Source organism: Pan troglodytes, chromosome 10, assembly GCF_028858775.2.
Source record: "Pan troglodytes isolate AG18354 chromosome 10, NHGRI_mPanTro3-v2.0_pri, whole genome shotgun sequence".
In the NCBI taxonomy this organism is placed as follows: Eukaryota; Metazoa; Chordata; class Mammalia; order Primates; family Hominidae; genus Pan; species Pan troglodytes.
This window is the reverse complement of record NC_072408.2, coordinates 43,381,871-43,394,705: the sequence shown is the minus strand read 5'-3', so window position 1 is coordinate 43,394,705 and position 12,835 is coordinate 43,381,871. Positions and strand designations below refer to the sequence as shown.

At 41.7% G+C, this 12,835-nt stretch overlaps 1 protein-coding gene across 1 annotated transcript; it reads right to left on the bottom strand.

Annotated features, from left to right (window-relative positions):
• Window positions 1-6,704: 6,704 nt before the first annotated feature.
• KRT6A (keratin 6A) lies at window positions 6,705-12,782 on the bottom strand. The gene is made up of 9 exons (XM_509078.7): window positions 12,174-12,782; window positions 11,049-11,263; window positions 10,639-10,699; window positions 10,388-10,483; window positions 10,099-10,263; window positions 9,472-9,597; window positions 7,859-8,079; window positions 7,600-7,634; window positions 6,705-7,486 (listed from the first exon to the last, which is right to left on the bottom strand). The coding sequence occupies exons 1-9, from the start codon at window positions 12,711-12,713 to the stop codon at window positions 7,251-7,253; spliced, it is 1,695 nt and encodes a 564-aa protein (XP_509078.2). The 5' UTR covers window positions 12,714-12,782; the 3' UTR covers window positions 6,705-7,250.
• Between the last annotated feature and the right edge of the window lie 53 nt (window positions 12,783-12,835).

Genomic DNA, 12,835 nt, shown 5'->3' with positions numbered 1-12,835 from the left:
GAACTTCTGCCTAGATTTCAGAGGGTGTATGGAAACACCTGGATGTCCAGGCAAAAATTTGCTGTAGGGGTGGAGCCCTCATGAAGAATCTCTGCTAGGGCAGTGTGGGAGGGAAATGTGGGGTTGGAGCCCCAACACAGAGTCCCCGCTGAGGCACTGCCTAGTGGGGCTGTCAGAAGCGGGTTACCGTCCTCCAGACCTCATAATGGTAGATCCACTGATAGCTTGTACTTGTTAATTTGCCTGCTTTAATCATTACACAATGTGTGTGTGTGTATACACATGTATAAACATCATATTGAACTTCATAAATTTATATTCTTACTTTTTCAGTTAAAATAACATTAATCTTAAAACAAAAAATTTTGTGGGTTTTGGCAAATGTATATCATTATTTCATCACTACAGTTGTTTCACTTATTCACCTTGCAAAGATCTATTTTCTTTACATACAATCTTTATTCAGTTTGTTGAAACTAGCCTGCTGGGATTTGTACTGAAATTATGTTGAATCCATACATCAAGTTAGAAAGCAATGACAGCTTAATAATATTGAGTCAATTCAATTAATAATATTGAATATGTAATACCCCTTAATTTATTCACCTCTTAGATTTCTTTAATCATTATTTAGTAGTTTCTACCTATAGCTTCTTTTCTATATATTTTGTCAGATTTATGCCTAAGTACTTAATCTAATTGTGCTATTGTGAATAATATTGATTTTTAATTTCAAATTTCAGTTCTTTATTGCTGGCATATAAGAATGTACTTACTTTTTGGCCAGGTGTGGTGGCTTACACCTGTAATCCCAACACTTTGGGAGACTGAGGCAGGTAGATTGCTTGATTCCCAGAGTTCAAAACCAGCCTGGACAATATGGTGAAACCCCATATATACAATAAATATAAAAAATCAGCCATGCATGGTGGCATGCACCTGTAGTCCCAGCTACTTGTGTGGCTGAGGTGGGAGGCTCACTTGAACCAGGGAGGTTGAGGCTACAGTGAGCCATGATCATGCCACTGCACTCTAGCCTGGATAACAGAACAAAACCCTGTCTCAAAACACAAACAAAAATGAAACAAAACAAAACAAAAAAAGAATGTACTTACTTTTTACAGTAACCTTTTTTAATGCAGTTTTGCCATCTTTGCTTATTATTTCCTGGAGGTTTTTGGTAGATTCTTTAGAATTTTCTACATAGATTATAATGTCATATGAGAATAAAAAGCTTTATTTCTCCATTTCTGTCTAACTTTTATTTCTTTTTCACATCTTCTTGATCTAGTTAGATTTCCAGTACATTATGAATAGCAGTGGGAGAGGATATGCTTGCCTTGTTCTTAGTCTAGGGGAAAAGGGTCCAATCTCTCAACATTAAGTGTGATGTTATTAGCTATGGAATTTCTCTAGACATTCTTTACCAAGTTTAGGAAGTTGTCTCTATACTTTCTGAGAGTTAATTTTTTTTAACTTGAATGGGTGTTAGGTTGTGTTTTATACCTTTTTTGCATCAATTGTTGTAATCACTTGATTTTCCTTTTTTATTCCTTTGATGTAGTGGATTGCATTGATTGATTTTCAATGTTAAACTAGGCTTGCATATCTGAAATATATCCCACTTGTTCATAGTATATAATTCTTTATATACTTGGTTGGATTCAATTTGGTAATATTTTCTTAAACATTTTTGTGTCTATGTTTATAATAGGTATTGATCTGTAGTTTTTCTTTCTTGAAATGTCTTTATCTAGTTTTAATGTAAGTGTTATACTGGACTCCATATGATGAATTAGAAAGTGCTGTCTTGCTTCTATTTTCTGAAAGAGATTGTAGAGTATTGTTGTCATCTCATTTTTTAAGTGCTCCTAGAGTGAACCAATGAAAATATCTATCTCAATGCTTTCTTTATTGAAAGGTTATATATTATTGATTCAATTTATCTAAGAGGTATATGGATATTCTGACTGTCAGTTTATCTTTGTGAGATATTTGGTATTTTGTGTCTTCAAGATTAAGCCCATTTAATCTAAGTTTACAATTTGTTTTTAATATGAAAGTCCTTTAAAATTTTAATAGATGAATAATAATTGTACATCTTCATGAGGTACATAGTGATGTTTCTAGGCATATAATGTATAGTGATCAGATCAGGGTAATTAGCATATCCATCGTTTCAAACATTTAGCTTTTCTTTGTGTTGAGAAATTTCAATATCCTCCTTCCAGCTGTTTGAAACCATATACATTATTAACTATAGTCATCCTACGGTAGTATAGAACACTAGAACTTATTCCTTCAAAGTAGCTGTAATTTTACACCTTATAACAAGTCTGTCTCTATCCCACCCTTCCCCCTACACTTCCTGTCCTCTAGTATCCTCTGTCCTACTTTTCACTTCTCTAAGATCAAGTTTTTTAAGCTTCCACATATGAGCAAGCATGTGTGGTGTTAACTTTCTGTCCGTGGCTTACTTCACTTAAGATAATGTCTTCCAGTTCCATCCATGTTGCCATGAATGACAAGATTTGACTTTTTAATATGGCTGGATAGTATTCCATAGTGTATATATACCACATTTTCTTTATCCATTCATCTGTTGCTGGACACCTAGGTTGATTCCACATCTTGGCTATTGTGAATAGTGCTGCAATAAACATGAGGTTCAGATATCTATTCGATATCATGATTTCCTTTCCTTTGGATAAATTCTCAGTGGTGAGATTGCTGGATCATATAGTAGTTCCATTTGTAGTTGTTTTGGGAACCTCCATACTATTCTTCATAGTTGCTGTGGTGGTTTATATTCTCACCAGCAATGTAAAAGAGTTTTCTTTTCTCTGCCTCCTTGTCAGCTTTTGTTATTTTTTGTCTTTTTGATGATAGCCATCCTAACAGGGGTGAGATGATAGCTCATTGTAGTTTTGATTTGCATTTCCCTGTTGATTCGTGATGTTGAGCATTTTTTATATATTTGTTCGCCATTCATATGTCTTCTCTCGATAAATGTCTGTTCAGATCATTTGCCAATTTTTAAATTGAATTGTTTGCTGTTTTGCTGTCGAGATGTTTGAGTTCCTTATATATTCTGGATATTGTTGGATGAAGACTCAACAAATACTTTAGTCTCATTCTGTAGGTTGTCTTTTCACTCTGTTGATTGTTTCCTCTGCAGTACAGAAGCTTTTTAGTTTGATACAATCCCATTTGTTTATTTTTGCTTTCATTGCTTGTTCTGTTGAGGTCTTATTTATAAAATCTTTTCCCAGACCAATGTTATGAAGTGATTCCCTTATGTTTTCTTCTAGTAGTTTTATCATTTTGGGTCTTACATTTAGGTCTTTCATTCATTTTGAGTTGATTTTTATATAAAATGAGAGGTAGGACTCTAGTTTCATTCTTTCGCATATGGATGTTCAGTTTTCCCAGCATCATTTATTGAAAAGGCTGTTTTTCTCCCCAGTGAGTGTTGTTGAAAACTTAGTCAAAAATCAGTTGGCTATAGAGATGTAGATTAATTCCTGGGTTCTCTATTCTGTTCCATTGGTCTCTGTGTCTGTTTTTATGCCAGTATCATGCTATTTTTGTTACTACAGCATTGTGATATATTTTGACATCTTGTAGTATAATAACTTCAGTTTTGTTCTTTTTGATCAGGATTGCTTTGGTTATTGGGCATGGGGTGGTGGTCTTTTGTGGTTCCATACAAATTTTAGAATTTTTTTTCTATTTCTGGAAAGAACATCATTAATATTTTGACAGGGATTGCATTAATCTGTAGATTGCTTTGGGTAGTATTGTCATTTTAACAATATTAATTTTTCCATTCCATGAGCATGGGATATCTTTCCATTTGTTTGTATGTTCTTCAATTTATTTCATCAGAGTTTTGTGGTTTTCCTTGCAGAAGTTTCTCACCTCCTTGGTTAAATTTATTCCTGGAAATTTTATTTCATTTTTATAGTTATTGTAAATGGGATTGCCTTCTTGATTTTTTTAGCTAGTTTTGTTTTTGGGTATAGAAGTGCTACTGGTATTTGTTTATTAATTTTGTATCCTGCCACTTTACTGAATTTGTTTATCAATTCTAAGCACTTTTGTAGTCTTTAGGTTTCTCTATATAAAATATTATGTCATCTGCAAACAGGGACAATTTGACTTCCTCCTTTCCAGTTTGGATGCCCTTTATTTCTTTTTGTTGCCTAATTGCTTTGGCTAGGACTTCCAATACTATGTTGCATGAAAGTGGCGAGAGGACATCCTTGTCTTATTCCAGTTCTTAGAGGAAAAACTTTCAGCTTTTCCTTGTTTAGCAAGATGTTAGCTATGGGTTTTCCTATATGGACTTTATTATATTGAGGTACTTTGCTTCTGTACCTAATTTATTAAGAGTTTTTATCATGAAGAGATGTTGAATTTTATCAAAAGTTTCTCTGCATCTGTTGAGATGATCATATGGTTTCGTCCATTCTATTAATGTGATGTATGACATATATGCGTATGTTGAACCATCCTTGTATTTCTGTGATAAATCCCACTTGATTATGGTGTATTCTTTTTTTGATGTGTTGTTGAATTTGGTTTGCTAGTGTTTTGTTGAGAATTTTTGCCTCTGTGTTCATCAGGGATATTGGCCTTTAATTTTCTTTTCCATATTGTATCCTTGTCTGGTTTTGATATCAGGATTATACTGGCCTTGTAGAATGAGTTAGGAAGAATTTCCTCTGCTTTAATTTTTTTGGAATAGTTTGAGAAGGGTTAATATAGAGACAAGTTTATAGCAATAAGTGCCTACATAAAAAAACTAGAAAGGTTTCAATAAACAACCTAATGTTGTACCTTGAGGAACTAGAAAAACAAGAAAGAACCAAACCCAAAATTAGTAGAAGGAAATAAATAATAAAGATCAGATCAGAAATAAACAAAAATGAGACTAAAAAATACCAAAGATCAAGGAAACAAAAAGCTGATAAACAAAATTGACAAACCATTAGCTAGACTAAGAAAAAAAGAGAGAAGATGCAAATAAATAAAATCAGAAATGAAAAAGGAGCCATCACAATGGACAACACAGAAATACAAAGGATCACTAGAGACTACTTATGAACAATTATATGCCAATAAATTTGAAAAACTAGAGGAAATGGGTAAATTCCTGGACACAAACAGTTACCAAGATTGAACTAAGAATAATTAGAAAACCTGAACAGATCAATAACAAGTAATGAGGTTGAATCAGTAATAAAAAGTATTCCAACAAAGAAAAATCTAGGAGCAGATAACCTTACTACTGAATTCTACTCAACATTTACAGAAGAATTAGTAACAATTCTTCTCAAACTAAGCTATCAAATTTCCAATAGAGTGATTTGTAGTATTTCTTTATTACATCTTTAATGCCCACGAACCATAAGATTTTAATTTTCTTTAAACCTATATGGATAATTTTTAACCTCCTTTTGCTGTATTGTTGTATTCTAGATAATTTTTCTTATCAATTATTTTCTTTTTCATTATTTCTCAAGGGTACATATATATGCGGTAAGATTGCTTAGATTTTGGAAGTCAGTCTTCACCTTTCTGCTGTCAGGAAAGTTCTGGGGAGAATGTGAGGAAGTGCCAATGTGAGAAACTTCCCATATTGCTGGGGGAACTTTTGGAGATGAACACAGTTGGATACCAATACAGCAGGATCCAGAAACACCAGTATAATCCAAGAAAATTTCTTCAGTGATACGAGAATCTTAGAGTTAGGAAGATAATTGTCACTCATGGAGGCAACAAGTACTGAAGTGGCCTGGGGACAGGACAAGTCAATAGACCAACCTTGAACCTTATTCTGAGTTTTCCCTTCTCCATTCATAGAAGTTAAACCAGGACAGTTCACACCAAAGAGAAGAATAGGACCATCTCTTCTGAGCAACATGGATTTGGTTTCTTTGGATCTCTATCAGAGCCTTAGGCTTGCTATCTGTGGATCTCTATCAGAGCCTTCTCCTATGAGAAGGAGGAAATTTTTTTCTTCTACTGTCTTCACTCTTCAAGGAATAAGCATCTGAGTTTTGGCCTGAGTCTTTGAGCTCTTAATTTGACCAACTCGAATGTCTCCAACTTTTCCCTGTTGTGAAGATTCTTGTGATGCACATCTGTGTGCATACACCTTTCTGAATTTGTTCTATTTCCTCAGGATATATTTCTAGAAGTATAATTACGGTTCAGTGTATGCACATTTTAATTGTGCTTGATACATGTTGTCAGGCAAGTTTCTTGCTTATGAGGGCAATTATAATGATTAATCACATATCTGATTCTTTTGTCAAATAACTTGCTCTAGTTGGCCGAGAATATGTTTCTTAACTGGACAATTAGGCTGAGCCCTGGCATAAGGGGAAAAGTGGTCCTGGAAACCAAGGCAGAGGGAATGGGATGCTAGTTCCTGGTATGGACAGTTAAAACGGAGTGGACAATGCTGGTGGACCAGATGCCTCCCACTCCATTTGCCAAAAGTTCAGATGGAATTTGATCTAGAAATACACTCTGAATGTCATGATACCAAGCTGAAGTTTGATGAACCTCTCTAAAGGAGGGGAGTTATGTGTATAAAGAATGGATTATCTTTTAAAAATAACTATTCACTTATCAGATAAAAAAGTTTAAGCCCAAAACTTTGGCCCCAAAGCAAGGCAAAGTAAAAGAATATATTGTATTATAAATCTGCTTTATTTAGCAATTGCAAAGAGTGAAGAGCACAGAAATCATCACAGAGATACAGGCTTTGTACATCATAGGACTAGTCACTTGTGCTTTCATGGATACTGCCCGGGTGGGGGTTCACAACACTTATAAGTTAGAGAGTTTGAGAGCCAGTGGAAAGTAAGTGGAAGTTGTTCTGAAATAAGCCCCTGGCAATTTTCTGCAATGAAAAGGAGCAGAGGTCATTTTCTTATAATGCTCAGCCTCAGAGATAGAACACTGGAGGCAAGAAATTAATAATTTAGTAACAAAGTGAAGCTCCAGTGGTGATTACATCATGATGTAAAATCAGAGGTTGATCTGATGGTGAGCAATGGGTGCTCAGATGGTATAGAGAGAGAGAGAAGAAGTGAGGGCACTAAGCATTCATCCCCAGCTCTACCTGGGACAGCAGGGGAGACTGGAGGCCAGGAGAGGACAGGCAACCTGAGGAGAGGGCTCTGCAGCCAGAGAGGGGCCTGAGGACTGTGGGACCGAGAGCTAGCAGACGCACTTTAGTGCTTATAGCTCTTCCTGCTGGAGGAGGAGGTGGTGGTGTACTTGATGGTGGAACTGCCACCTCCAACAGAGCTGAGGCCACCCCCAATGGCTCTGCCACTGCTGGAACTGAAGCCACCTCCAACGCCAAGACCACTGCCATAGGAGTAGCTGCTTCCTCCACCCAGGCCTAAGCCACTGCCGACACCACTGGCACCGCCATAGCCACTGGAGACGGTGGACTGCACCACAGCTGTGATGGGGAGGGGACAAGGACACAAAAAGCCATGGTGAGCTCATCCTGTCAGCCTGAGCCCAGTCAGAAGAGTGCGAGGGCAGGGGAGGAAGGCAAGCAAAGGTACTTACAGATGTTGACTTGTCCAACGCCTTCGCCATTCAGCCTGTGGAGAGGAACACAGGGAGGGTGAGACCTCAGAGAGCTCTTCCTTCCCTGGACCAGCGTGGGCAGCCTCGGTGGGTGGAAGAGTCCATGGGAAACTGCTCTTTTAGTTTTCTCTCAGGAAGAGCAATTATGGCCATGGGCAGTGCACCTTAAAGTTGTGCTCAGTGCCAGGAAACTTGAAGATGGACTCAGCTGTTGAAGGAGGTCGTGTCAGTTACCCACCTGCACTCCTCACCCTCCAGCAGCTTGCGGTAGGTGGCGATCTCCACGTCCAGGGCCAGCTTGACATTCATCAGCTCCTGGTACTCCTTCAGCAGCCGGGCCAGGTCCTGCTTGGCCTTCTGCAGGGCATCCTCCAGCCCTTCCAGCTTGTTCTTGGCATCCTTGAGGGCCATCTCCCCACGCTGCTCAGCATCAGCAATGGCGGCCTGCAGGTTGGCGCACTGGAAGAGGAAAGGAATAGAAGAAACTTGTCATCCGGTCTTCCAGAGGAGACTAAACCTGGCTGGTTATTTCCTAGTGAAGAAGGGGCCAGGAGCCCAGAATTGATGGTGAATGAGCTCTGACTCTTCCTATCTATTGTTTTTTTTATTTTGCAGTTTTTGTCCAGTCTGGTTCATTTGACAAAAACTCATAACCCTTTTTGTGAACCACTCTGTGGGAGAATGTGGATATTTACTAATGGGAGACACTGCAGTGGACACAGACACTGGAAGAAATGTACCTGCTGGTTTTTTTGGAGTGTTGTCTCCACAGTCAAATCAAGACCACTTATGATTACCTCATATAGATGACACTAACATACACAAAATTAAGACCATCCTGAAGTGAGGTGATGAGTCTTCACATGAGACTGCTGAGACCTTGCCTTCCTCCCCCTCAGAATCTCTCATCTACTTTTCTTTGTCCTTTGCCCTTCCTCTACTCTCTCTTTCACCTTGAGTCTTGAGCAGAGTTGAAACAATGTTCCTTGTGCTTTCTTATCTGCTCTTTTCTTTTTCAATTTGTTCCTTTGCAGTTTCCAAGTCAGTCTTCCTATGGAAATAAATCCAATTCCTCTAGACCAAGCTTGTCCAACCTACAGCCCACAGGCCACATGCAGCCCAGGATGGCTTTAAATGCAGCCCAACACAAATTCTTAAACTTTCTGAATACATTATGAGGGTTTTTTCTTTTTCTTTTTCTTTTTGAGACAGAGTTTTGCTCTGTCACCCAGGCTGGAGTGCAGTGGCGCGGTATCAGCTCACTGCAACCTCCACCTCCCAGGCTCAAGCGATTCTCCTACCTCAGTCTCCTGAGTAGCTGGGACTACAGGCATGCTCCACCATGCTCGGCTAATTTTTTTGTATTTTTAATAGAGGCGGTGTTTCACCATGTTGGTCAGGCTTGTCTCTCACTCCTGACCTCATGATCCACTAGCCTCAGCCTCCCAAAGTGCTGGGATTACAGGCATGAGCCACTGGACAAGGCTGTATGTTTTGTTTTGTTTTGTTTTAGCTTATCAGCTATTATTTGTATTAGTGTATTTTATGTGTGGCCCAAGATAGCTCTTCTTGTTCCACTGTGGTCCAGGGAAGCCAAAATATTGGACACTCCTGCTCTAAACCATGTTTTTGCAACTCTGAGCATCATGACTGGTTCTCTCATGTGTTTGTGTCATGCCATAGGTAGGATCTATGTCTCCTAAGCAGTGGGTACCCACTAAGGGTAGGAAATGATAGCCTCCTCTCCCTGGTTTTGATAAGTTCCAGGGGATTTTCCCTAATATAATGATTGATGGCTGCCTGATGACCTGACAAGGAAATGCTTCTCTCCTCCATTGTCCCTCACCATACCTGCTTCTTGACGTGGTCGATCTCAGATCTCAGCCTCTGGATCATGCGGTTAATCTCAGCAATCTCCTGCTTGGTGTTGCGCAGGTCGTCCCCATGTCTGCCTGCTGTGACCTGCAGCTCCTCGTACTGCAGCCCAGAGGTGGAGAGAGAGACAGTGTCTATGGGTTCTTACCTGGGAGTGATGACTTTCACTTGTGTATCATGCATGTCATGAAGTGGACCTAATGGCTTCTCCTCAAGAAACTTGAGGAAAAGTTGATATTATGTGTTTGGTGGATACTAAACACTGGAGTCACAGACCATCCTCATTATGGCACCACTGCCTGCCTAGTTTCTTTAGGGAGTAGAAATGTTCTGTACCAATTTCTAAAAGCCAGCAATCAGGGTGAAGCTAAATGCAGAGATGACTATGTCCTTGTCTATGGCAGCTTTCCTCCTGCATTGGGTTCTTTTTCCTCCTTGACTTGGGCATAAGTTCCCCAAATGTCTACTCTAATAGTGCAGAGTGCATGTCCTGTGAGAGGACTCCAGCTTCCTCTCAGGGGATGTCCCCAATGAAGTCTGCAGTCCTCTGGGATTCAGGGATGGACACAGGGATTCCTCAGCAGCTGCCCACTCCCTGCTCACCTTGGTCTGGTACCAGGACTCAGCCTCAGCCCGGCTCCTCTGAGCAATCTCCTCATATTGGGCCTTGACCTCGGCGATGATGCTGTCCAGGTCCAGGTTGCGGTTGTTGTCCATGGACAGCACCACGGATGTGTCTGAGATGTGGGTCTGCATCTGGGACAGCTCCTGCAGAACAGAAGGTCATAAGGTCAACTTCACTTCCAACATTTACAGAGATACCCAACCCTATACATCTTCTCCCCTTTGCAGACCCCATCAGAGTAAACAGAAGGATGGTGGAGATGCTTACTGCATCATACAAGGCTCTCAGGAAGTTGATCTCATCTGTGAGAGTGTCTGCCTTGGCTTGCAGTTCAACCTTGTTCATGTAGGCAGCATCCACGTCCTGGAGAAAGAGCCAACAACCTGGAGTTACCTGAACACACCTTTCCAATCTACCCATCTTCTAGTCCCCATGCCAATTCTCCTCTCCCAGGGGAGCGAGGACACAGAGCCACTTCTCTCCTAAATGAGTTTGAACCCCCAGCTTCATCTGCTCACCTTCTTCAGAGTCACAAATTCATTCTCTGCTGCTGTGCGCTTGTTGATTTCATCCTCATATCTACAGGAAGAAAGGCATGGGACACATATGAGCCAGTGGGTGGGATGAAACAGAAAAGCAGCCTGGGATTCAACATTTTCCTGAATGGAATGTATTCTAATTGGGCTTTCCTGCCACAGAGAGCCTAAGAGACGATTTTTGCTTCTACTAAATTTGCCACTTGTTTAATCTCCCCATCCTCCCATAACCATCTGTGGTTCTTGTAGGTTTGCTCCTAGGGACTAATTTGTGCTTTTTATTTCCATGGACATGGGTTGTTAGGAATATTACCCCCTTCTGGCCCTGGTGACCCAATAGTCTTGAAGTGTGTGCTGCAGGAAACTGAGTCCATTTCTCCTGTTTAACTCACTTGTTCTTGAAGTCCTCCACCAGGTCCTGCATGCCTCTGAGCTCTGAGTCCAGGCGGCCCCGTTCCCCAACAATGCTGTCCAGCTGCCTCCTGAGGTTGTTGATGTACTGCTCGAACAACGGCTCCAGGTTCTGCCTCACAGTCTTGGTGCCCTGCTCCTGCAGCAGGGTCCACTTTGTTTCCAGAACCTTGTTCTGCTGCTCCAGGAACCGCACCTGAAAGAGAGACAAGATGATCATTTTCCAGGCAAGGGAAGGAAGAAAAAGTGTCTGGTATCCGGTTTCCTGGCAGGTCCGGGAGATTCCCATGGTGCTGGGCTACTACAGTGCATGTAGAGAGGCTCAGGCTGAGCTCTGCTCCCCCAACCTCTTCTCCTTTGTACCCCACCAATCTCACTAGAGAAATTGTCCCACGGACCGTTGAGGTGTTCTCACTCTCTAAGTTATTGGACATATTAATGAGTTTCAACATGTCTTTTCCTTCTTTTCCCAGCCAAAATTACAAACATAGTTATAAAATAGTATTCATCTGATAAATTTTACACAGTTTTTATTACTGATAGGACCTCAGTTAGAAGAGATGTTAAATGTTGCCCAATGATTCGATTCCAGTCTCATTTCCCATTTGTGCAAGTCTCTCCTCTAAAACATCCTGATGTTATGATCATTCTTTGTTTTGAGGATTAATTAACATTTCCACATAACGTATAAACGTTTTAAGTCTTTTTTTTCTTAATCTAGCCAAAATATCCTTTCTTTTGTTTCCAATATTTTTTCCTCTTATCCAGACCCCAGAGTGTAATTTACCAGCCCGTGTACTCCTGGCATTTTCTTTGACGCTTCAAAGGGAAGAGTTAACCTACTCCGTTCTCTGATGGCCTCATCTGTGCTTCAGGTTTATGAAAAGTTATGGTTCTCCCTAGGCAGGAGTGAGGGCCACTCCAGAGATCCCATGGGGAGTGATGCCCTCTCTGCTGCTTGCTGGGCACCAGCAGCCATCTGCACTCTCTGCAGAGCTGGGCTGAGTCCCCTTCTCCCACCCTCCTAGGTCTCCCTGGCAGGAAGGTGTTGCTCCTCTGGTCTGGGGACCCTGAAGTGCCCGATGGAGGGCATGGCACTGGCTCACCTTGTCGATGAAGGAGGCAAACTTGTTGTTGAGAGTCTTGATCTGTTCACGCTCCTCGGCCCGCACCCGCTGGATGGTGGGATCGATTTGCAGGTTGAGGGGAGTCAGGAGACTCTGGTTGACGGTGACCTCTTGGATGCCTCCAGGGGGGCACACAGGGAAGCCAGGGCCCCCAAAGCCACCAGCAAGGCCGGCTCCACCACCCAGACCAAAGCCAATGCCGGCTCCACCACCGAAACCAAATCCACTCCCGGCGCCACCAAAGCCATAGCTGCCTCCGGCTCTGCTGCCATAGCCGCCACTGATGGCACAGCTGCCCCCTCCAATGGAGATCCTCTTGGAGCCCCCCAGGCCATACAGACTGCGGCTGCCAAAGCCAGCTCCTCCACATGCACCACCCAGGCCACCACTGCCCCTGGAGCGGGACACGGAGACGCTGCTGAAGCCAGAGCGGCTGACCCCAGGGAGCCTGGCTGAGCTGGCACTGAAACCCCGGCGGCTGCTGCTGTGGCTCCTGATGGTGGTGGATGTGCTGGCCATGGTTCCAGGAGATGAGAGGGCTTAGGAGAGTGTGAGAGGCTGGAGGAGAGAGGGAAGAGAAGCAGGACTAGGAATCAGGCTCGGGGCAGCAGCTTATATATGGAGAGCATGGGCTGGGCCCA